The sequence below is a fragment of the Strongylocentrotus purpuratus genome, unplaced genomic scaffold, assembly GCF_000002235.5.
Source record: "Strongylocentrotus purpuratus isolate Spur 01 unplaced genomic scaffold, Spur_5.0 spur5_scaffold_4, whole genome shotgun sequence".
NCBI lineage: Eukaryota > Metazoa > Echinodermata > Echinoidea > Camarodonta > Strongylocentrotidae > Strongylocentrotus > Strongylocentrotus purpuratus.
In genome coordinates, this window is record NW_022145610.1 from 33,337,198 (window position 1) to 33,363,171 (window position 25,974).

General features: G+C 36.1%; 2 protein-coding genes across 3 annotated transcripts in view; one reads left to right on the top strand and one right to left on the bottom strand.

Annotated features, from left to right (window-relative positions):
• Window positions 1-6,251: 6,251 nt before the first annotated feature.
• On the bottom strand, window positions 6,252-9,319 carry LOC100889712. Its single transcript, XM_003728065.3, has 2 exons — window positions 8,546-9,319; window positions 6,252-7,568 (listed from the first exon to the last, which is right to left on the bottom strand). Exons 1-2 carry the CDS (start codon window positions 8,750-8,752, stop codon window positions 6,342-6,344), a joined length of 1,434 nt encoding a protein of 477 aa, XP_003728113.2. The 5' UTR covers window positions 8,753-9,319; the 3' UTR covers window positions 6,252-6,341.
• Window positions 9,320-18,926: 9,607 nt separating this feature from the next.
• LOC588147 (choline transporter-like protein 2) overlaps window positions 18,927-25,974 on the top strand; it is a 40,090-nt gene continuing 33,042 nt past the window's right edge. The window contains exon 1 of one of the 2 annotated variants that reach the window (XM_030997007.1): window positions 18,927-19,143. In XM_030997007.1, the coding sequence (XP_030852867.1) occupies window positions 19,056-19,143 (88 nt within the window). In that variant the 5' untranslated portion in view covers window positions 18,927-19,055. The remainder of the gene's footprint in view (window positions 19,144-25,974) is intronic. The other variant, XM_030997008.1, reaches the window with a different exon arrangement.

Sequence of the window (25,974 nt, forward strand, 5' to 3'; positions counted from 1 at the left end):
TATGTCATGTATCATTAGTTTCTGTACCTGAAAATATATATCATTTGTGTCATATATGATGTAGCATTGGTTTTTGTAAGTGTACTTGTATCTTTGTCTGTATCTACTTGTATATCATCACTATTGCTCATACAATGTGTGTACTTCATTTATATACACAGTGTGTCTTACAGGTGATCAATCACTAATTGTGTTTTGCTTTTTCCTTTTTTTATGATTGGGGTTTTATACTGATATCACATATTCAATATATTTAACAATTTATTCTTCAACATTTAATACCAAATTGTAATTACTTGGACACACTGGAAGGTAACTCCCGGTTAATTATATCTGGTCCTTAAAGGGGAAGTCCACCCTCATACTAAAATTGGTTTTGATGATAACTTATAAAACAGCTCAGTGAATTTTTGAGGGGATTCGGTTTTAAAAAAATAAGAAAATGGAATTAAAGAAAATCATGATTTTTAAAAGTTTAATTCAATCAATTAAAATTTTGCAACTCTGTGATGTATCTAGGTGCACCTCTTCACCTGCTGAGGAAGTAAGGGGGACTTCCCCTTACTATATCCTGTTTTCTCTCAATACTCTGTAATCATTGATCATAAAGTTCAGTCCTCTCTGATGTTAAGGACAATTGCATTGTAACGTTTGTTTAGACCAAAATATTTCAATGTTGTATTTATTGTGTATTTGTTTCATTTGCTGAGGGTTAACATGTATTGTATTGTATTTATTATACTTCATTGATGTACATCAATATTCTGTTTATAAACATATAAATCAATTTACAATGTAAGTTAAAGTGTGCTATATGTGCTTGTGTTGTTTTGATTCGGGACTGAAATATTTTATCAGGTAACAAAGTCAATTATTTTGCTATACAATAATAATAATAATAACAATAGGCATTTATATAGTGCCGTCTATCTAGACAATTCTACTCCGAGGTGCACAAGAAAATTCGAATACAGTCATGTAGCCTATTTATTAGGAGATATATTATATTTGATAGTGTAGTTCTGTGTCTTATTTCTGACTATTCTCAAACCTTTGTCTGGATTGTCTGATTGTTAGGAGCCAGGAGAGCGTTAATTCACATCATTTTACACACACTTAAAGCCCTGTTGGCTCCAAAGTCCAAACAGACAATAAGTGATGTTACTTTAAAGGGATCGTTTAACAATGTTAAAATCTGAGATACACAGCCCTACGTGTTATCGGTGTATGTGATATGGTGTAATATTGAAGCCCTAAAAAAAATTGCGCTTCAGAATGATCAAGAAGTGCCTCAAAAAAGTAAAAATCTTTGAGTGACAGGTTTTACCATACCGGTACTCATTTTCCCCAATATACTGTAGTTTTATGAAAACCGTTTGGCAAACGGTTTTCAAAATTTGGAATTCCAATCATAAATATCTTGATAATCAGACAGGCGATCGGCTTGTAAAAGTCATGGGGTTCCTGACTGACCTAAAGGTTTATAATTATCATGCAGCATGAGCTAAATCCAGAATTTTGTTTCAGAATCTGACACAAAGTTACCGGATTCCTTTAATGGAGAGGGAATTTTCTATGTTATTTATGCACATGAAATAAAAGTTCATAACAATGGTATTCAAATGTACCCACATGTATCTCTGTGTAGAAAACAAAGTTTTTTTTGCTTTTTAAGGCTTTTTGTTTTTTAAGGCTTTTTGTTAGGCTTTTAATGCATTTAATGGATTCAATTTTGCCAAATCTCAGTTGAATGTGGATATCCGTATATGTTACATTGTAAAGCAAGTTGTACAGAAAGGTCTGTATTCTACTACATGTAAGTCAGTTACAGATAAAGTTGAGTTCTGGTCATGCAATTTGCATTGTGAAAGAAACAGTGTGGAATCGATCAGAAAAGGTTGATCATCTAGCATACAAGTATTGGTGTGTACTGCAAGGTTCTGGAATCATCAAAATGATAAGAAATTTGGCCCAGTCTTGGTAAAATCACAAGCACAGTACACAGAAATATGTATATGGGACTACACGAACATGTGACATAAAAAAAATTGTCAATAGTTATGCTGTTACATGCCATATTTAGAATATTAAGGCATATTAATGAATCTGCTTTTTTAGGTAACATTTTTTATCTGATGTTCTTCCACACTTTCATAATAACAATGATAACGGTCACAAATTATTTTTCACCTCTTCCCAGAACTCAACTTTTTCCAAAGAACCTGGACCCTGTTTCATAAAACTTGACATCAATAACAAGTTACAAGCTACTGTTATAAGCTACTGAGATCAAGGCATTTGATTGGCTGAGAGCAAACTTGATATCATTAACAAGTTACAAGCTACTGTTATAAGCTACTGAAATCATGGCATCTGATTGGCTGAGAGCAAACTTGATATCATTAACAAGTTACAAGCTACTGTTATAAGCTGCTGAGATCAAGGCATTTGATTGGCTGAGAGCAAACTTGATATCATTAACAAGTTACAAGCTACTGTTATAAGCTACTGAAATCATGGCATCTGATTGGCTGAGAGCAAACTTGATATCATTAACAAGTTACAAGCTACTGTTATAAGCTACTGAGATCAAGGCATTTGATTGGCTGAGAGCAAACTTGATATCATTAACAAGTTACAAGCTACTGTTATATGCTACTGAAATCATGGCATCTGATTGGCTGAGAGCAAACTTGATATCATTAACAAGTTACAAGCTACTGTTATAAGCTACTGAAATCATGGCATCTGATTGGCTGAGAGCAAACTTGACATCAATAACAAGTTACAAGCTACTGTTATAAGCTACTGAAATCATGGCATCTGATTGGCTGAGAGCAAATTTGTCATAGCAGTTGTTATAGATAACAAGTTTTATGAAACAGGCCCCTGACCCTGGGTCTAAGATCACATTTAACAAGGGACAACTTGGAACTTCCTTTGTTAAACCTTAAAGCCTAAACCTACCGTCAGGTTTACATTCTAGTACAATACAGGCCTAAATGTGTATTTAAACCATTACCTTAGAGGTTTAATGAGCATGTAGCATATATCCAATAGAACTGGCAGCTCAGAAATTACATGTATGTGTATCCAAATTAAAAATGAAAACTGGAAACCACTTATAAGTTAATAAGCTATTTAATATACATACAATTGTATAACCATTATAACAACATTTTTGCGACTGTTTAAATGCCTAGGCAATCATTAGTATGTGTAAATCTTTCTAATATCATTTAGTAAAAAATTTGAGCATATTCCAATCCAATGTCATAGTGTGATCTCACACAATCTTGAAACATTGGTAACTGTCATATTTAAAGTTTCAATACATGTACATGCATTGTGACAATCAAATGCTTCAGCAATTAGGTGTCAGAAAAGTATTAATAATAAGCAAAGGTTATAAATTTGAGCGTATTCCAATCCAATGTCATTGTAAAATTATAGAAAGCAGAAATCTTACACAACCTTGGGACATTGGGAACTGTCATATTTAAAGTTTCAATACATGAATAATAATAATAATAATAATATTTAGCTTTTATATAGCGCTTAATACAAATGTCTCTAAGCGCTTTACAAATATATTATTACCCCGGTCATTGGATTCAGTGACGAACTGTGAACTGTGAACTGTGACGATCCAATGCTTAAGCAATTGGGTGTCAGAAAAGTAAAAATAATGATAATAGTAATAAGTAAAGGTTTTTGTGTAGCACACAACACATACTGGTAGTGGTAGGCATAATTGCTTGTCTGAATGAGCTTTACAAGAACAGAATACAGAAGGAGTGGAAATGGTTCACCTGGATCACCAACATCCGGTAGACAAACAGATGTCATGAACTCCATGAGAAATTTGTATAGAATATTGATTAGTTATTAAGCATATTATACTCCTACTTGTAATACCGTTTTCCTTTAAATATCCTTATTAACTCCCCTTCCCCTTCACCTGTATGGACCATTGTCATTCCCCATATTTTATGTCAGTGGATAAATGATTTATTAAACATATATCATTTGCATGGAAATTTGTATTAAATATCTTTTCATTTGTTACTGGAATAAAAAAAATTATGTGATTATACAATTGACTTGCACCTAGTATTGATTTTTAATTACTGTGTAGATTAAAAATTAAGAGGCATATATCTAAGACGTAAACTTGTAAAGAATATGTATATACCGGTATTGCAAATTCCCAAAGAGCTTTTGGCTTTTATTGAATCCTTGGACCCCTCTGTTTTCAACATGTATTTCTTAAATTTGTTTTAAATGCTTATAATTGATTTGTAATGTTTTGTTGGAAACATGAATAAATTTGAAATCTATAATCTTGAATCTTGAAGTAATCACAAAAAGACTTTTAAAAAATCAACTCAAGGGCAATTTCATTTACATAACTCATGTTGTGTTGGGATCAGGCGCGTACGCAGGGGGGGGGGGGTTCATACTTTGAACGAAATATCAGTCGGCATAATTTTTCAATTTCTGGGGCACAAACAAAATAATATGTGCACTTAAACCAGTTGTTTCCTTGTACAGAAAAGCAAATTCATGATTTGGTATTTCATAACAATGTGAAAATGACAGAACACAGCTCCAATAGTGTCGCACAAAGGGAAGCATATTTTGATATAAATCAAGGTCAAATCCTTGAATGCAAATTGAGATTCAAGCTTGAACATGTACCGATATATGGTATACTATTGCATCTGCCCCCGTTATTCTGTAAAAAGTAGCTTTATTATAAGCTACAAATATATGTATACACCCTGTACATGTAACTGCAATTTAGGCAAAATTAAAGGCCTACTGGTCGTTCACTCCAAAAATAATTTGCTTTTCATAGATGCAGAAAAAAAGAAGAAATAGAGCCAAACAAAAGTGAGTAAAATCAGATAACAAATGAGGAAGTTATGAATTTTTTTTAAAGTATGAAGAACTATGGAACTTAAAAAATCACTACACAAATTGCCAATTTGGTTTTTAGTTTGTGACGTCATTGCCTCACTACCTTATTTATCAATTGCTTTATATATTTTTTTTTTTATCCCATTACAGTAATTTCCCTTTTTATCCCCCAAAACTTGATTTCCCCATGCCTTTGCCCAGGTTACTGATTTGTATCATATTGCATGCATGAAATTTATCAAAATCTGTTGATACTATTTTCTGAATATTGTATATTCATAATCATTGCTTTTTACATTAAATAGTTTATGAAAATTCACATTTTTAATGATTTAACAGAAAACAATAATTACTCTATATTGGTGCATCCACACAAAAACATAATATTATCAATATAACTTGGATACTGGTGCACATGAGGAAAAAAGATTTTTAGGGGGAAAATTGGAAATGTATATTCATACTAGTGCTGTAACATCACGGATATCTCCAATTCCGTTTAACCGCCAGTCAAAACCGGACGGTTTTCGGTTAAACGATTTAAAAAAAAAAAATTTAAAAAAAAAAAAAAAAAAAAAAAAAAAAAAAAAAGATTTTTTTTTTATTTATTTTTTTTTTTTTTTTTTTTTTTTTTAATTTTTTTACCGACTCTGTCGGCAACTTTCATTTAACTGCGAGGTGCATTTAAAGGGGCCGATTTGTGCTGGTGAACTTGTCACAAATAATAGTAACAATGTTGTTTTAGAAGAATGTGTAAGATCATTAATGTAAATTAAAAACAGTAGAGGACCTAGGACAGAACCTTGTGTAAAAGTTGGATGAATTATTATTATAAACTACATATTGAGATGATGAGATCTATTACAAAGATTACTTTCAAACCAAGATGAAATTGGTTTGTTGTTCTAGTTTTGGAGTGGTGAGTCAACACACAGATTACTGAGCTGGGAGACATTGCCAGGCATAGTGCCAGGTGGAGGGGCATAAATCGAAACTTTAAAAAAAAAAAAAAAAAAAAAAAAAAAAAAAATTATAAAAAAAAAAAAAAAAATCAAAAAAAAAATCAAAAAAAAAAAAAAAAAAAAAAAAAAATCGGGAAAACGAAACCGTCCAATTGAAAACGGAATCCGCCATGGGCGGTCGGATACCGGACGGTTAAACGTTTGACTACAGCACTAATTCATACAGCCCTGTATAAAGAAAACAATCAGTGGAAAGTAAGGCAATGACGTCACAGACTCATGAGTGAGTTGCCAATTTATCTTGTGATTTTCATGTCATTCAAAATTCATAACTTTAGTTATCTGATTTTGTTCAAACTTTATTTAATTGGTTTGTCTGATTTGTTTGCTTCTATTGAAAGTAACTTATTTTTGGAGTGGACTTGCACTTTAACAAAAGGAGATTTTTTTTCTGGGTCAACTGCTGCAGTGATGGCTATATAACTGTTCTCTGGCCAAAGATAACATTTGACCTTCAGGAGTATCCAGGTCTTCAATCTCCAATTTTATTCCAAAGGCTTTCGGGATGTCTTGGTGCTGCCCCCTGGTACTTCTCTGGAAGTCTGAAAGTGTGATATGATCCTCTGCTGCAGGAAATGATGATCTGTGGCCTTCAAGAACTTCCTGGTCATCAATCTCCAATTTTATTCCAAAGGCTGTCTGGATGTCTTGGTGCTGCCCCCTGATACTTCTCAAGTCTGGAAGTGCTATATGACCCTCTGCTGCAGGAAATGATGATCTGTGGCCTTCAATGGCCTTGGCCTTGTTCTGATGCATTGCCAAGGTTTCTTTGATATCCTGGTTGTGCATTCCTGTGCTCCTCAAGCCAGGAAGTGCTATATGACCCTCTGCTGCAGGAAATGATGATCTGTGGCCTTCAGGATTACCCTGTTCCTCAGTATTACTATGTATTGCCAAGGCTTCCTGGATGTCTTGGTGGTGCCCTTGGGAACTTCTCGAGCCTTGAGGTGTTACATGACTCTCCACTGCTGGGAATGATGATCTGTGGTCCTCGGCATTCCTACGCTCCACAAAGGTTTTGTGGATTCCTCGTTGCTGCCTCCTGATACTGCTCCAAATATCATTCAGTTCCGGCTGTGCCATCATGTCCTGTCCTGGTGATACCGATCTCTGGCTTTCAGTGGCTTCCACATCCTCGACCGGCAGTTGCCTCCGGATACACAGTCCGTTAATGTTGTTCAGTTCTGGCTGTGCCATCAGGCCCAATCCTAAAGCGAATGTTCTCTGGGTTTCAAGAACCCCCAGATCCTCGACCATCCTTGCATCTATTGCAAGGCTACCATGACCGTTCTGATGTGGTATCCTGAAATCTTCTTGTGCCTTTATTGATCTCTGTCGTTCATAAACCTCCAGCTCCTCAACCATCCTATCCATTTTCAAGGCTTGCTGACTATCCTGCCGTTGCCTCCGAATACATCTCCTGATGTTGTCCAGTTTGGGCATGGCCATCAGACCTTCATCGGTTGCTTGGTACATGGTGGCCAGGAGGATCTGCTGAGGACTCTTGTCTGTTTCCACTGCCAATCTCTTCATGGCAGCCTTCACTTTGTATGCATTAGCTTTGCCGTGGTCAGATGGGTGGTTGTGCTCCGTTCGCCCTTTGAATTCGTCCTCACCAGATGTCTAAAAGAGAATGATACACTATACATCAGGCGATTCAATTTTGACATTGTTAACAAAAATCATAAAACCAAACAGCGGTATTAACGCTTTTTCATCTACGATGACTTAAAGATATAATCAATTTATAAACTTGAAATTATAGAATAAAAAAAATTATTTTGCAACATAATTGAAATAGAGCATACATGTACAGAAATGATGTTAAATTAAAGAGATGCAGTAACTGATTTAAGATCTCTTATTTTATTTTTCTGAACTGTTGTAAGTTATAAATTTAGAAATAAATCAAATTATCAAAGTATACCAACATCATTCAGGTTATTATAGCGAATAGTTTTTTGCAAAGATTCTGCCATTGTTTCAGTTTCGACTATATGGACCGCCATATTGTATTCCATTCTATGACTGTCAGTGTCAAGTTTTGATGTAAATGTTTATCCTTACGGGGACAAAATCAATGGTTAATGATAATGGGAACGTTAAGGCATTGCCATCAGGCATCAGAATTATAAAACGAGTGGGATGCGTGTATAATTAAAGATAACCTGCTCGTTTTAATTTGTACAGGCTCCATCAGACTATAATTTCAAATTTATTTACAATTCACCTTGAGTCATTGACATTATTTTTCCTAAATCATCTATGCTGATCCTACTCAGTATTATCAGAACATGTGTACTTAATAATACCATAGTAGTATCAAGTACAATTGTAAGTATATTGATTTGATAGAAATGTTTGGCCATTTGATAATATTTATCATGTTTATTTATCTATTCTGTATTTCTGTATTCTTTATACAGACTGTAGTCTTTTCCTTTACCTTTACCTTTACCGCAAATACTGCAAGACAAGAGAGCCATGTTTTGAATAATTCACTTAAATACAAATTACAATGTGAAACAAAATTAGACAACTTAATAAATAGGACAATAGTAGAATATTAAAAGAAGAAGGACACAGAAAATTAAACCAACCTTGACTTTAATCTTAGCCTTGCATACACGGCGATTTCTTCTCAGCTCACACTCATAGATTTCCCAACCATCAGCTAGATTTTTCTTCTTCACATAAATGTAGCCATCAAGTATCAGCTTCCTTCCTCCTCTCTCCGTCTTCGTCCACTCCATCTTCTCGTCGAAATCAGATCTCAGATATGTATCCAGCAAAAAATTGTCTTTCATCCGCAGTTGACTACACGTACTGAGTCAATATATTATACTCTGAACTCTGTAGTAGTACTAACTCCAGGAACCTGCGGCGCCGGGCGCGGTGTTGGAGCTTCCTGGAGTTATAGTAGTACGTACCTGCTCAGAACCACTCCAGCAAAGCATCAGTACGAGAATCGTGACGAGAATACACCCGATGGTGGCCGGTACCAAGGAATTATAGTACTGTAGCGAAGAAGAAGGAGAAATCTCTATTCCTTTCTCTAACAAACACTCTCCGCAGATGAATGTATTTCACTACGACTATACTACTACTACTATATCTCCCGAGCAGTATAGTGTAGGCTCATTGTTGTGTTGCAGCTGTCTGCTACCCACGCATGCTCGCATACAACACATCTTGTCGAAATTATAATATCCCAATATGAAAAAACGCGACAATTTTATTACGAGCATCCGGGAGGGAATAATCCACAGGGTTATTTCTGTAGAAGGATAAACCTCTGGGTATTATACGAATGGAAAGTCGGTTTGAGTGGCAATTATGCCGGAGGTAATTACCCGCGCTGGGGTAGAATTTTTGTTCGGGGTGGGTAATTGTCCTTGCTGAAAATTCCGGATACCCTGGGGGGTAATTGTTCATGGGGGGTTGCTCGAATGCAGTTTTGTCTACATTACCAGCTCGTCTACTGAATATTTCCATAATGGTCGACACCCCGTCGACACCCAGCCCGTGGGTCTACCTTGAAGGCCACACCTCGCCATATATCGTGGTGATGAAGATCGATTTACATTATATTGCGTGATATGGCACCAGGGGGGTTAAGGTGGTCCCATGGGATTCATTAAAAAAAACAGGTTGGATATTGTCGTTTGTAGCTGAGGAGGCTAATACGTGTATCAGCTGGTCTCATGACCATTTAGGCCAATAGCCATCTGGTCTAAATTCAATTCGGTCTATAATCTCCAATACTTGAAGTCTTCTCCCAGTTGTCTGATTAATGCCCTTATATTGTCGTCTACTATAGTTCTAATTATATTTTGTACATCGTGCAACTTTTTGGTCTATAAATAACCATGAACGGAGTTCCATTCCACTCCCTGACACACGTCCACTTTGCAATTCGTAAGTCTTATAACAATTTTGCTAATAATACTTCGTCTGATGTCCACTTGGTGTAAATATAATGCTGGCTTTATAGTTATCATTTCGGCTTCTATTCATTCATTCTGATATCCATGTCGTCCATTAATTAACAAAGGATGGACTAATTCCCACGGCTTCGCTAATGGGAGCGGGGGGGGGGGGGCGGGAGTGTGCCACCCCCTAAAATGTCTGTCGGTAAATGCATCACGATATAGTTACAATGAATTTCTTTCTCAATCCTTCTTTTTACCCCTTTTCCTTCCTCTTTCCCTTTTCTTATCATTTTCTCTTTCCTTTTTTTTTTACTTTTCAAGTAAATTCGGTCTATCTGTGACCTGTCTATTCTTGTTTTGTGTCGGTGTTCTTGTAGTGGTGTTATTTGGCCACTTATATTATTATGTTGATGTAGATTGTAAAGCCTGGTTGTATAAAGCATACTGTTGATGTAAAGCGCATAGAGAATTAAGTATTAATTATGCGCTAAATACATCGAAAGTTATTATTATTATTTGACTTAGGCCTACTTGCATTATATAGGCCTACTTTGTTATTTTCGATACTAATTGCAGAAACAAATGTATGTAATGTAATATATTATAGTCAATTAGTCATCTTGACTTTGAAAATTGTCTTAAAAAGAATTAGGAAGAGATTTCTTTTCCTGTCTTGGGAGGGGGTGGGGCTCAGTGGCGTACCTATGGGGGGGGCAGGGGGGGCAGAGTGCCCCCCCTGACGGGCTCCAGGGGAAAAAAGAAAAGGGGAAAGAAAAGAAAAGAAAGGGAAAGGAGAGAAAAAGAAAAAAGGAAAAGGAAAGAAAAAAGGAAAGAAAGAGAAAAAAGGAAAAAAAGGAAAGAAAAAAGGAAGAAGAAGAGAAAAGGAAGAAAAAGGGAAAAGAAAAGGAAAGTAATGCAAATGGGGAAAAGAAATAAAGAACATGGCCGTAAGCACCAGGGGGGGGGGGCAGTTGACCCCAGATATTTTGAAATCGTACAGTTTTTTTCCTGAAAATGTAGTGTAGGCCTATACCAAATCCTTCAATTCTACTTTTGAAAATGCAAAAGTACCCTCATGACCAGTTTGGTCGCTCGAACTCCCTTCACTCCTTTTGCTTTTGAGATTCTTCGAAAACTTTTAACGCATCTTTCCCCCTTCCCCCATCAGAAAAATATTTAGCATACGGCCCTGAAAAATTAAAACAAATGAAAATAGGAAAATATAAGTGATATAACAAATTTAAAACTCTTCGCTGGCGCGAACTGCTTGCTAGCCTATTTTGTATTAAATGTTTTCACTTCCTCGTCCCCCTGAAAAGAGAAAAGGATTAGTATTGCCTAGAATACAATTGTGCCTGCCCCGACGGGCCCCGACCTGCAACCATGGCAACAATAACACACAATATATGTACCAAATGTTACTAAAAGAGACTAATTCATTTTTCTCGCTCGCTACACTCGCTCGCGAATAAAATGAATAGACATTGCTTTGGAAACAATTGTGCCCACCCTTGACCTGCAACAATATCATTAAAAATGGAAGAGTTTTTTCGCCCTCTCGCCAAAAAGGAATTGAATCGCGTTAAACGCGATTGCGTCCATCCTGACCTGCACCAATAAAAACAAGTTTATTTATTAATTTCTATTAAAAGAGAATTTATTTTTTTTGCTTGCTCGCTATGCTCGCTTGCCAAAATGGAATTGACACCGCTAACGTGCCCGCCCCAACCTGCAACAACCAGTTAATAATTATGTACGAAACGTTATTCAAAGAAGTTTTGGTGTGCTCGTGCTCGCCAAAAGGGAATTAACATCACCTTAGACATGATTGTGTAAGCCCTGCCCTGCAACAAAAAAATCTGAAATTTATGAACCAATTATCATTACAAAAATTTTGCTCGCTCGCTACGCTCGCTCGCCAAAATAGAAATAACACCGCTTTTAATAATCACGTCCCTGACATGGAACAATTAAACCAAGTTTATATACCATATTTTCCCTATAAAGAGAAGTGATTTTTTTTTGCTCGCTCGCTACGCTCGCTCGCCAAAATAGAATTAACACCGCTTTTAATAATCACGTCCCTGACATGGAACAATGAACCCAAGTTTTATGTACCATATTTTCCCTATAAAAGAAAAGTGATTTTTTTTTTCGCTCGCTACGCTCGCTAGCTCGTGGAATTATGTGCCCACCACTAACCTGCTACAATATCATTAAAAAGAGAAATGTAGGGGGTTGCCTGCCCGCCAAAATGGGATTGACATTGCCTTAAACACGAGTGTGCCCGCCCCCTACCTGCAACAATCACCCTAAACACAATATTGTTCCCGCGCCCTGCATGGGACAATTGAACCAAGTTTAAGTGGCAATTATTAAAAAAGAAGTGATTTTTTTTCTTGCTCGCTACACTAGTTTGCAAAAAAAATGAAATTAACGTTGCTAACAAGTGAATGTTCCCACCCCCAACTTGCAACAATACCAGTTTATATACCAAACGTTACTTAAAGATTTTTTTTTGCTCGCTCGCTCGCTCGCCAGAAGTGAAAATTAGCATCGCCTTTTTTGTTTGTTTCGGTCGCTTGCCCCCCCTGACGGAGTACCCCAGGTACGCCACTGGTGGGGCTTTCTCCCTACCTGCAACTACGAGATTGTCTGATATTTATACAGGGTAGCACATTTCCATCAACAGTGGTGGTCTTCCATGAGGCCCCGCAATGTTTACGCTTGTAACAATTCAATAACAATTATAATGGAAGGCTCATAACAACTAATTTCTAAATCAAAATAAGTCGATACAGTAACCTATATATACAAACCAATTATCCTCGGCATGTTTATTTATCTAGGTTTCAATCTTTTAATTGATATACAGACAGCTAAATTGTTTATAGTACAAATGAAAATAATCATTAATCTTAAAATCATTCAAATAAACCTCATATTCATTCACGGAAAGTGAAACAAAATATATAGAGAGAAGGTTGGGGCATCATGGATAAACACTTGGGACACCAAAATTGTTATATCTACAGAATTTAAAGGGTTCATATTACAGAATAATTTTGTACTACATACCTCTATAATCTAAAATGTGAGCTTCAATACCAATGAAAATATCTTATTAATAACGAATACCGCTGTTCATTAACACAAAGTGCCTTACCTTATGGGGATGGGGGAGGGGTATGATCATGATGCATGATCCATCAAAAACGAAAATCCTTAAGTGAAGCAGTCATAGAAGAAAAAAATATGCATAATATTTATATATGCAATTATAAAAATATATAAATATTGCATTTCTTCTCTAAACGTATTGTAAATTCATTCATAAGTGGAGATACCAATTTTGAATAAACAAAGATTGGACTTGAACTTGAAGTAAATGGTGCATATTAAAGAGATTTTTAAAGGAACAATATTTTTATTAACTGCATATCATAATGAAAATAATGCTACAACGAGTGATATGTAAGAGTGTGTAAGTATAAAGGCTTTTCTTCGCACGTGAATTACACTGGAAATCCAGCCTTGATAGCAAACTATGCTATATATATTTATAGAGGAAATCGTTTTCTCTCCTTTTGCATATTATTTCACATCACAAACCTTTATCACAGGTGCTTCCTCACATAATCTCCCCGAAACATCCGCTTTTCCCGTGATAGCATTCATACTTAAAGGTAAAGACCAGTATTGGAAACGCCCCAATTTCAAAAAATGAAATGGAAGCTCTCATTACCAATCATGTGAATTATGTTTTGACTAATACATGATGATAAAAAATTTGCCGGGAAACCGCCTACTAATTCATATATTTGGTAAATTTGTTTCTCTCATGGTCTGTGAGAGATAATCTTTCTGTGTATAGTGCTTGTAACTTTACGAAGAATGGGCCAAATTTCTTATCATTTTGATGATTCCAGAACCTTGCAGATGCTAGATGCTAGATGCTAGATGATCAACCTTTTCTGATCGATTCCACAATGTTTCTTTCACAATGCAATCGCATGACAATAACTGGTCTTTACCTTTAAAGTATTGAATGAAATTATGTTTGATGGAGATTTAAGTATCCTTTGGACCTTCGTGTACTTCGAATACGTTCCCTTTGTCTAGATCAATTAAAACAGTAGCATTCAAATGCTTTCTCTCTGTGAGATAAAATGGATTAAAGGGGTTAAAATACAGTCTATTTTTAAGGGATAACAAAGAAGGAAAAAAAGGAAACGGCTGTTGTGCCTCACTGATAATGTCTAATTATTTTCTTCTTATTAATGATGTCAGTCGTTGAAGGAGTCGGAGAGACGTAGACATAATAATTAAAACAAACTTTTGATTTGATTTGATTTATATGTTTTTCCACTCAAATATCCAAAACATGAAGTATTACAATATATGATAGAACAAATGAAACATACAAATGACTAATACTGATAAGTATCTACGAAACAAAATAAGTTTACAGAGTGTATTTAAGGATATTGCTCGATCTGACTAATAACTTGACAACACATGTACATAGATTTATTGATCTTGTTTTTTGTGGATACAATTTGATGATGATTATTTTTATAATCCGATGTTGTCAAGATGCCCCTAAAAATATTTGTTTAGTTACTTATCATTTTAATGCGTCTTTATTATCATTATCATTGATTTTTCTAAGCGGCCGAAGTGAAGTGTGATGTAAAAAGGCCACTATAGTATATAGCTCCCCCACATAGCATGAATAGAAAACTGATCTATTTAATTCAGTATGCAAGCGTGGAATTACTTAGCCTGGCATCAATGTTTCGTCTGTTTGTTTGATTTTATTTCTGCATTTTCCAACAGAATAGAAATTAATACACAAAGCAGATACATATATATATATTATGAACAAAAGTTAAAATACATAGGTTATCATATCAGAACATAAATAATAAAATAATTATACCTAAATATAAAAATAAAAAAAGGCCAAGATGACGAATCGTTTCAAAATTGAAAAGTGCAGGAGACCTCCCTTTTAAGCTAGAGCTTATTTCAATGATTAGGTAAGCTTAGCTTCTTTATTCTTTTATCACGAGCTGGCATGGGGGATATTTGAATAGTTACGTAACAAACTTTCTGAAATAGCATCCATGAATGAATTGAAAAGGAAACACCCTCCTTCCTTGGAGAGGCATGCATATCTTCGTTTAAAAAAAATAAATCTAAATAGACATTCATTGCACTAATGCAATTAATTATATGCGAAAGTATATGCTCTAATGAAGATAGTGATGATAATGCAAAATAACACTTATCTTTTCTTCTTTATAGTATGAATTTCTGTTGTCGATCGAGTCTGAAAGATGAAGATTTTGTAATAATAATGAGCATGCGTTTTGATATTGTTTATTCCAAATCCAGAGTCACTTCGTAAATAGATGATTTTCTCTCTCTCTCTCTCTCTCTCTCTCTCTCTCTCTGTATCTCTCTGTCTCTCTGTCTCTGTCTCTTTCTCTGTGTCTCTGTCCCTCTGTCTGTCTGTCTCTCTCTGTCTCTCTCTCTCTCTCTCTCTCTCTTCCCCCTAAAAAAAGAGAAGATTATGGCAAGCCAAATATAATCATGGAAAAAAGAGAGAAATAAATTGGGAAAAGGAGTAGCTTAGAATCGAACCCATTACCTTTGCATTGCCATCGGAAAGAAATCGAGTTTGCACAAGACCTGTCTGCCTTACTACATGGTGTAATTTAGTTCGCTTCTTTTAGTTCGCTACTATTTTATAAAATGCAGGTTTACTGATTTTACACTTTCGGGACACGTGATGATTATTTAATCAAGAATTTGTGTATACTGTAGACCGACTTCCTTGACAGATATCCCAATACATTCCTCGTCATCAACCCACAACTACTGAGGACAAATTATTACCCCCCCCCCCCCACCCCACCCTCCCCCGGACTCACTCATTTTCAAGATTCAAGATTCAAGATTTATTTATTTATTTCCACTTGCATGATAACATTACATTCATGAACAGTAGCAACAAGTTCATCTTCAACTTTAATAAATTCATTGAATAAAAGAGTTATAAAGACTTTTAAAAATGTGGAAAAGAGTCTGTAAAAAAGCACAGCTTGTTAAACATAGATCATAGGGTAATCGTTCTTAGTGGGTACTAGTAATTGACCTCAGAGGTGTTGTCCTGGGATATAACCATCCACCTGGAGACGTTTGGGAGGCAAAGGGTATCATTGTGAAAAGGGGGATGGTGTGAATCCCCCTATCAGTTTCCTCCAAGGGGGGGGGGGGGGGGGGGGGGGGGGGCTGAGAGCAATTTCCCCACTACTTTAGGTTTTCTGCATGTAAGAATCCCATTTGTCTCCATAAGAGTTAATCTACACCTTATTTAGCTGACTGTGATCCACATTTAAGGTTTCGTAAAGGGGGGGGGGGGGGGGGGGGGGGGGGGCGCCTATCCGCCCATCACGAATATAAGAAAATAAATATGTTGCCTTATAGGATATTTTTTGGTTGATTGCAGATGGTGATGGCGCTCTTCAATCCAATTTTATGCGCTGCTCAATTATCGTATCAGCGAGTTCTAATTCCTTGTAAACTGATGAGAAGGACAGGGTTATTCAGTTAACACTCATGCCAGTGGCGGATTCAGGGAGAGGGGGTCAGGGGGGCATGGGCCCCACCCCTGGTAATAAAAGAGTTAACATTTTTTGTTTGCTAAGGGGGGGGGGGGGGGTTATTAAATAAAATGTTAAACAATTAGTGCTCATTACCCCGCCCCACGCTTATTCGTCGCTAAATATTTTCCCACGATTTGCACCCATCACAAATATAAGAAAATAAATATGTTGCCTTATAGGATATTTTTTGGTTGATTGCAGATGGTGATGGCGCTCTTCAATCCAATTTTATGCGCTGCTCAATTATCGTATCAGCGAGTTCTAATTCCTTGTAAACTGATGAGAAGGACAGGGTTATTCAGTTAACACTCATGCCAGTGGCGGATTCAGGGAGAGGGGGTCAGGGGGGCATGGGCCCTACCCCTGGTAATAAAAGAGTTAACATTTTTTGTTTGCTAAAGGGGGAGGGGGGTTATTAAATAAAATGTAAAACAATTAGTGCTCATTACCCCCCCCCCCCCCCACGCCTATTCGTCGCTAAATATTTTCCCACGATTGGGGCCCCCGCCGCCGGCTGGATCCGCCCTTGACTCATGCAGCTTGTTGAACGCATTAATGTATTACTCCTTTTCTGGGCCAGCATGAGCCGAAATGCTGCAACTTATATGTTATTATCCTTCAAATGAAAACAACTTGGACTATTGAACCATACTTCAAACTCAGATGGACATCGATTCCAATATCTGCCAGGAAACAACAAACACACAATTAACAAACAAATACCAAAATTCGTATAAGGAACAAGTATCAAGGCTGGAATCAAACTCATGAAGGAGGAAGAAGGGGTAGGGAAAAAGACAACAAATAAGAGCAATTTGGGGCTAGCAAAAGATGAGAGAGAGAGAGAGAGAGAGAGAGGGGGGGGAGGGGTACGCAGAGGCAGTGTCGGAGTTAGGGAGCCCTAGCCAAAAAATAGGTAAATTTCACGAATCTTTTTAGATTAAAAAAGAAAAAAGAAAAGAAGACGCCCCCCCCCCCTCTGGCGCAAAGGGGGGGGGGGGGGGGGAGGTGTTGATTTGGCGCTAAATATTTTCTCACGAATTTGGAAGAAAACAAAAATTAGTGCTCCTTACCTTAAAGATACAGATTAGTTTTGGGAACGCCCCCACTCAAAAAATGAAATGGAAGCTCTTATTACCAATCATGTGAAAGAATATGTTTTGACTATTACGTGATAATACAAATTTTGGCCGGGAAACCGCCTACTAATTGATGTATTTGGTAAATTATCATATCGATCCGGCCTGGATAGATATCGCGAATGCACTTCAACTTGAACATTTGGGCATATATTTTTGCTTTTTTACGAATTTAGGATGAAGTATTGCTATCTAAACCTCTGAAGGCAATATTGAAACAATTTTGAATGTATATTTTGCACCCAAAACCCTTGAACCGCAATTTTACCACTTCCGGTCTATATATCTTTAAATTGGAGGAATGGAATTTGGCATTGATGAGAAACAAATTTCCCCTGCATCTGATAAAAAGGGAACATTTGGAAGTTTTAGGGAAAGCAAGGTAGAGGTGGAATAAAGGCAAAGCAACATGTCCAAGAATGCATTCCCTATCAAAACAAGTAGACGGGGTGGGAAGGGGGAGCGAAAGGAGCCGGAGGAGGGGCAGGGGAGGGGCTAGGGAGTTAGAGAGGAGGAGAGAGGGTTTTGGGGGTAGATTGTGTGTTTTTAATAAAAGAAAACTCATAACTTCAGTTATGTATGATAATATGTTGAGAAACATGAAACTCATTGAAAAAGAAGGAATGTTTGCTCTATAGTTGCAGTGATGTAATAACTATGTAGTGCGTTAATAATTTCCAACTATGTTAAAATTCCTTAGTGTGATAAATTTTAGTCCTATACATTGTGAAATTATGAACAATAAAATGTGTTGTATTTATGTCCGTTTATCAAATGACAATAAATCTTTGTTATAATTATTTTGCAGTTGGTAGAAACAGGAAATGCTATGCAGCTATGTTATGTACGCTAAGGAATTGGAGTATTGAGAAATTAAAAAAAAATATAAATAATAATAATTCACATACACACAATACGGAGAAGCGGTGATGAGTTGAAAAAAGAAGTTAAAAGGATGACTAGGGTAGAAAGACATTGTGGAATTAAAAAGATTGACTTTGAAATAACTTTGAATAACTCTAGAATTATGTTTTATGAAAATTGTATCAAGGCTAACAAAGAGATTTGCAAACAACATGTAGGCCTACTAGTACTAGTCGAACAGATTGGCCTTTTATTCTGTTTAGGTGCGTCATGACATGAATAGAGTACGAAGCTCCACCCTTTATTGTTTACAAATGGCATTGTTATGCTGATTGTATGGATTCGGCGCACAACCACCAATCGAGAACGCTAGCGCTGCATATGAAATGTCTGCATGCATATAGCGCAATGCAATGCATTTAACTTTTAGTTGTCAGAATAGTGAAAATTATAAGGTTGGAGTATATATGATCTTCCACTTAACAAGTTGATATTTCTGAAATGGGGAAAGACAAGCATGCTTCAAGGGAAGAACTGGCAGAGTATCCACCAGAGACACCATCTCATGGCCATTCGTCGGGAAAATATGGTGAGTAAATTTGTTTTTCTACCAGAAAAAGAGTGAAAACTTTCATTGGACTCCCCGCGAGTTTTCAGCGGAATTGTCGAGGATGTGAAGCCAGGAGTTGGGGCTAACATGGAGTGGTATTAGCCGGTGATGTGATTCACGTCAGTTGATCGATCTGACGTCTAGGTCTAGTTCAGTGTTTGATTCAGAGATAAGATGTTTAAACACATAAAAGTTATACCAGTTAGTTGGCTGACTGACGTATGCAAAGCTTCATTTCCATTTCCACACCTAATGTAGGCCTAGTTGTTACTAGACTTTATGTTTATATTTTATTTGTGATGCACTGTGACTGTTTTTTATTTGGCTGGTTTGCTTAGGTCTAAATTATATTTATTTTGATTGCAAAAGTTCACTTAAATTGTATCATAATGTGAAAGAGAATGTCATTTAAGACACATTTCTGTAAGAATTTCCAAAGCATATGTGTTTGAAGTCGAATATTGATGAAAGAATACAAAATTTCGGTTTTCTGCATACAACGGAAAACCCAAATTATGTATTCTTTTATCAATATTTGTCTTCAATTTTTCAAGCACATTTTTTGTTTTTGTTGCAAAAATGTGTCTTTAATGGCAATTCTCTTTTACATTATGATATAATTTAAGTTAAATTTTTGCAGAATTTGGGGTTCCCAACACTTAATGATGTCTAAATTTATCGTGTAAATGTGAGCTGTTATAATTTCATGAAAAATTAAGACCCATTTAGCATTTTTTATATGAATAGAATTTTCCAAAGGGATTAATGTAGGAAATATATGTGTTTGTGTTGGGTGAATGATTGAATCAGAAACAAGCTTGCCTGTGTACAGTTTTCCACTCCTGTCCTAGTCCTGCCTGCACCTGCACATCTTATTTTTATTTTATAAATATTCTTTATGTTTCTGAAAGTACATATGTGGCAGATCCAGGACTCTCTAGGAACAGGGGGAGGGGGGGGGGGGTGGGCATAAATCTGAAAGAAAAAAATAGTGTCAGTTTTGGGTGTAAAACTGCTTCTGGTTGGGAGGGGGTTTGTGTAGCAGCCCCATCTGCCATTGATCAATATCCATCTACAGTCATCATGTAGTATCTTCAATCTACATGTATATCAATCAAGAAACTTGTCAGTACAACTAAAACATTTGGTTTACCCAAATTATCTTTAATTTGTTCAATTTTTTTTAATTAATGCAACACAAAAGTTGTTGCTTAGGTTTATAGGGCAACCACTGGTATCAATCATGACCTTGTTTACCATACAATTACATAGAAATATAATTAAAAATAAAGTAGTAAATACAAAAGCAAAGTAATCTGTTCCATGCCACTATGTTTATGGACAATTGTCACAAGTGAACTTTTAGGAGTGATTTTTCTTACTGGTACTTAAAATGCTTTGTTGCATTGATATATTGGGCATTCTATATCTGCAACATTGGATGATCTAATTTTCATGATAGAATATCTGTTTCTAGAACTGAGGATACAGCTGTTTGTGAAATCCCCCATGACACAGCAGTTTACACTTCATGTTGTTAGATATTTCACTTTTGGTATGAAATTGTGTGCTCCTTTGCAGAAATCCTTTCATTTGTACATGTACATATTGTATACAGTATGTACATACATGTGTACAGCTTTAAAGATAAAGACCAGTTATGGTCATGCGATTGCATTGTGAAAGAAACGTTGTGGAATCGATCAGAAAAGGTTGATCATCTAGCATATAAGTATTGGTGTGTACTGCAAGGTTCTTGAATCATCAAAATGATAAGAAATTTGGCCGAGTCTTCGTAAAGTTAAAAGCACTGTACACAGAAAGATGTATGGGACTCTACGCACATGTGCGTTTATCTCTCACATACCAATAGATAAACTAATTTACCAAATATATCAATTAGTAGGCGGTTTCTCGGCAAAATTTGTATCATCATGTATTAGTCAAAACATATTCTTTCACATGATTGGTAATAAGAGCTTCCATTTCATTTTTTGAAATTGGGGCATTTCCAAAACTGGTCTTTGCCTTTAAACATCTTCCCCATCAACTCAAATGTGAAAATTGTGAATATACCAGGGATATGCTTTCTCTATACAGTATACTGGTACTTCTCAACATACAAATCTGTTTCCAGTACAATGTACAATGTAGTTTGTAGACTCCGGTGAGAAAACAGTTCAATGATTCATGGCTGAATGCCCTCATTGTTACTTAACAATCAGTGATGATGGTTCAATGGGTTGGGAATGCCTCGTATTGTATCTATAGTGTGTACATGCACTTATTTTACACAGAAGCAACTTGTTATTTCACTGGAATTGTAGGCCTAGATATGAATAAAAGTGAAACAAGAAATGCAGTCTTTTAAACATTTTAAGTTCTGTTTCTTATTTGTTCTGCTATACTGTACAGTACTAGATCTACTTATTTTGGGTTTTCTATCTATTTGTGTGTGAAATAATTGCCTTGTTTTTTAGAACATGGAAGGTTGTGTTTGATAAATTTAGTCTTTTTTGTAATTTATGTTTTAAGACAACACTTTGCACATAGAATGTAGATCTTATTAATGTAAATTATGGGTGGCATCATGCATATTAGAACTATTTATTAATGTATTATATCTGTATAAAGCAGTTCAAGGATAAGCGTAAGAATGAAAAATTCCTCTTTCTTTGTCTACTACTTTATCTCTCGGTCTACAGTAGTTACTATCTGGTGTCTACCAGTACAAATACATGTACAAAATATATATATAATTGAGAAGAGATTATCCCGCTGTATGTACATGTAACTAACAAACAGTGACTTGAAAAATTGAGAGTGATTTTTATTCTTATTAGATGAATTACATGTACATATGTCTTTATGTAAAGAGGACAAGAACAAGTCACCTTTATTTGTGTACCACAATATCTTTAAGTAGTTACTACTGATTCTACATCTGTAAGTAAACATTCAGTTAATTATAAGTTAAGACTTAAGAAGCAAGAACAAACACTGAACAGATAATATTCAACTATTGTGTAAATACATGTTTTGTCAATTTGACACTTTAATTATCTTATCTTAGATTTGGTTTGTTTTTAAACATCAATTGCTGTTTCCTTATCTAGTTTGCAGACTGAGTCTGAGTATAATGAATAGTTGATGGTACTATAAAGAAGGAACAAATCACCTAGGAAAATTATATGGAGAAAAGAAATGTTAAGTAAGTGAAATTGTCAATGATTGAAAAGGATAGAAATGAAATGGATGAACCATGACTTTGAGATCTTTTGGGCACCAAAATACTTCATTATACACCTGTACAAGTGCATCTAATTATTTTGTTTTTCATTTTTTTTCTCAAATTTATTCATGTTTCCAACAAAACATTACTAATCAATTATAAGCATTTAAAACAAATGTAAGAAATACATGTTGGAAACAGAGGGGTCCACTAAAAAGCAATGCTTGTACAAGTGTGAACACCTCAAATACTCAGGAATAATGAATAATTAAATTAACTAATCTGTAACTACAAAAGGAACTACAAAATAGGGGAAAGAAAAAGGGGGATGCCAACAGAGACGAGAAAGGGACAAGACAATACTTTACAGAAGAACACGATCATAATACAAAGAGTAGACAATGACAAAAAGAAGTGAGAGATCAGGGGTACAGAAAATAATACAAAATGATGAACTGCATGTGGGGTTGAGAAGAAGAAAAGGAAAGAGAAATGTGTGTTAAAAAGGAAATAAGCATTATTAGCATTATTAGCAAGTCAACTCACAAGAATTTTTCATATTATAAACTTTCTGCCATCACTCGTCAGCTTGTGATGTTATTTCTGTAGAGAGATATTTTTACAGAAGTCATATTTAAATCTGATATAAAGTACATGTAGTTATGTAATGACACCAATATGGAACACTGTACATTCATAGCCATACTGAAAGCAAATATGTTGCTGAACCCATAGGCCAGAAAAACTCGTTTAAATTAAATGTATCTGAGAATTGTTGCATTGCGGAAAAGATGTACATGTACATGTAGGTACATTGTAGGTGCTGACATTAATTTTATAGGGGAATAAAAGTATAAATCGATATTTCAAAGTGTAAAGGTACCAGTGCAAGTTTGCAATTAATGGTCTTTTTATTGTTGGTACACAGTTCGAGTACACAGTCAGTTACACTTTATTTGTAAAGAGATACATTGGTGGGGAAGTTTGTAGCGAGTCACCTGAAAATGAAAGAAAGAAGAAAAAGATATGGCTCTGTTAGGGTGTAGTCTGTCCATGATTGACACTGTCCATAAAAAGCACTAAGCTGTATTTTATGACAGTTATCATATCGGTAGTCACAATCTATTTTTATAGTCTTATTATCATGTACATGCAGCGCTCAAAATACACGGGGGCGGTGGGCAAATCGCCCCCGTGAGCTCCATAATCGCCCCCGTCAGGTTGCTCACGGGGGCGATTGCAAAATTAAAAATCGCCCCCGTGGAATAAAGATTATCTTTTCTGATATAACTTTAACACAATATTAAGTATCAATTTTCAAACCTTAAACCAATGAAATGGAACTTAAATGGCACTTTCTCTCCCATCGCTATGAGTAATTACCGATACATTAACAACGGAAGCTCGCAGTGCAGCTAGTGCGGCCGTCAGTAGTGGCTATACTGCGCCGGTAGTGCCGGTGTAATGCCGCTGACGCCCAATATCTGCTGGAGCTGGAGACGATCGCGCAAGGACATGAAGAAGTTTTTCGTTGTGAAAAGTGTGAATTCTCTGAAATCTGGTTATTCTAAAAAACCAGCAAAATTTAATATTGTAACTCGACCAGTAAATAAATATTGAGAAGAAGATCACCAAAGATGTTGCACGGGGGGGGGGGGGGGGGGGGGGGGGGGGCTGCCAAGTGAAAATGTGATGTGCATAGAAAATGCTATCATGTGTTTAGACCTACACAGTATTAGAAGATGTCAGTAGATGCCAGGAAAGCATCACTAACTGGGTTCAAAATAGCACCAAAAAAAAAAAATCGCCTCGCCGCTTTGCGGCTCGTGGACAATGTAAACATCACTTACGGGGGTTCAAAATAGCAACAACAAAAATCGCCTCGCCGCTACGCAGCTTGTGGAAGATGCTCCACATCGCATTCGGGTTACCCCCCCACCCCCCCCCCCCCCACCCTTAGCAAAAAATTAGATCCGCCCCTGTGTTTTGGAAGGATATGGTAAAGACTTAAAGTAAAGAAAGAATGTAATTAAGGTTGCTCCGAATAATGAGGAGGACATTATGTGCAGAACGGGAAGAAATGGAGAGAATGTCATCACGGGGATAAAAGTCAATAACAGCTATGTAACAAATACATTTCTAGGAGGGAAATTGCCAACTTAAATAAATGATAATGATAAAATACCAAGGAATTTAGGAGTTTCATGGGTACCAATTCAATGGAAATTTGTGTTAAAATAAGAGCCCCCGTCAGCACTAAAAGAGCCTCCGTGAGAAGGCTCACGGGGGCTCTTGTTTTTTTGGAAGAGCCCCCGTGGACAAAAAATTAATTTGAGCCCTGTGTACATGCACATAAATATTAATAATCATGAACATGTAACATCAACTCATTAACCAACTAAATGTTTAAAATTTCACAAGTTGTAAAACAAGAAACTTATGTGTGTATGAAACCTATGCAATTTTTCAAGTGGTCGAGTTTGCAAATGTTTCATGCTGCAAAAAAATCAAATCACATCACATTATCTGAATTTCTGATATTTTACCAAAAGTTCTTTCTATGATAATGGTTGTCATTAACTTTTTGCAAAATGTTAATGTCACAACAAATATTCTGGTTTACAGCTCGGGTTGATGGTGATCTATCTGGCAAAGTCTGCTGGCTTTAAAAAAAACATCTGATATAAGAAAGAAATTAGAACGCATCCTGGTACAAATTGTATGCACTGTAATTCAGTCAACATTTGATTTGAATGCATACAATAGTTATTAGCTCCACTCCAGTCTGTCTCTGGGATTTCCCATTATATGAGGTGTACCTTGGTTCTCCATGATTGAGGTCATATTGACTTTTACCTTCCCTGTTTCTAAACAGAATAAAGGCAAGACAAACATTTCAAAAGTTTATGTACCGAAAGACAAGCCGGTATTATCCGTATGAAGCAATATTTTGAATTTGTGATTCAGTTCATTAGTTTCCGTGGTGTATGAGGGTGGTGTGGGGCAATGAGAGAGCATGTGTGTTTCAATGTTTAATCAATAAACTACTCAACGACCAGCGTGTTGACACTGAAAAGTGTCAAATTTATCATTTGATGATTTAGGGAGGCTTGGATTTTTGTGGTGTTGATTTGAGAGCATTATTTTTACAGAAATAAATCATAGCGCTCAGGAAGAATCGGAGCCGAGTGTTGAAAGTGTTTTGTCATTTTGGTAACCATGGTTGCCGATAGCAAAGTTGGTGATTCGGAGCAAAGTGAACACATCTATCCACCAGGAGCAGGTACAGGGTAACTTACTATCAGAGTAACATATGATCACAAACTTGAGAACACAATGTAAATGTATGAAGGTGAAGATATTCTTATGTGTAATTTACTAAATTTTTTCATGTTCAAACTTTCAAAGTTATTTTGAGATGAAGGGTTGAGAGAGAGAGAGAGAGAGAGAGAGAGAGAGAGAACTGTAGAGATAATGCCAAGCTATAAAGGGTGTTATGGGCATGCATAAATGTATATGTATATTGTTTTATTCACATTCAGTTCGGTATGATTGTAGAATTAAAAGAGATGAGAATT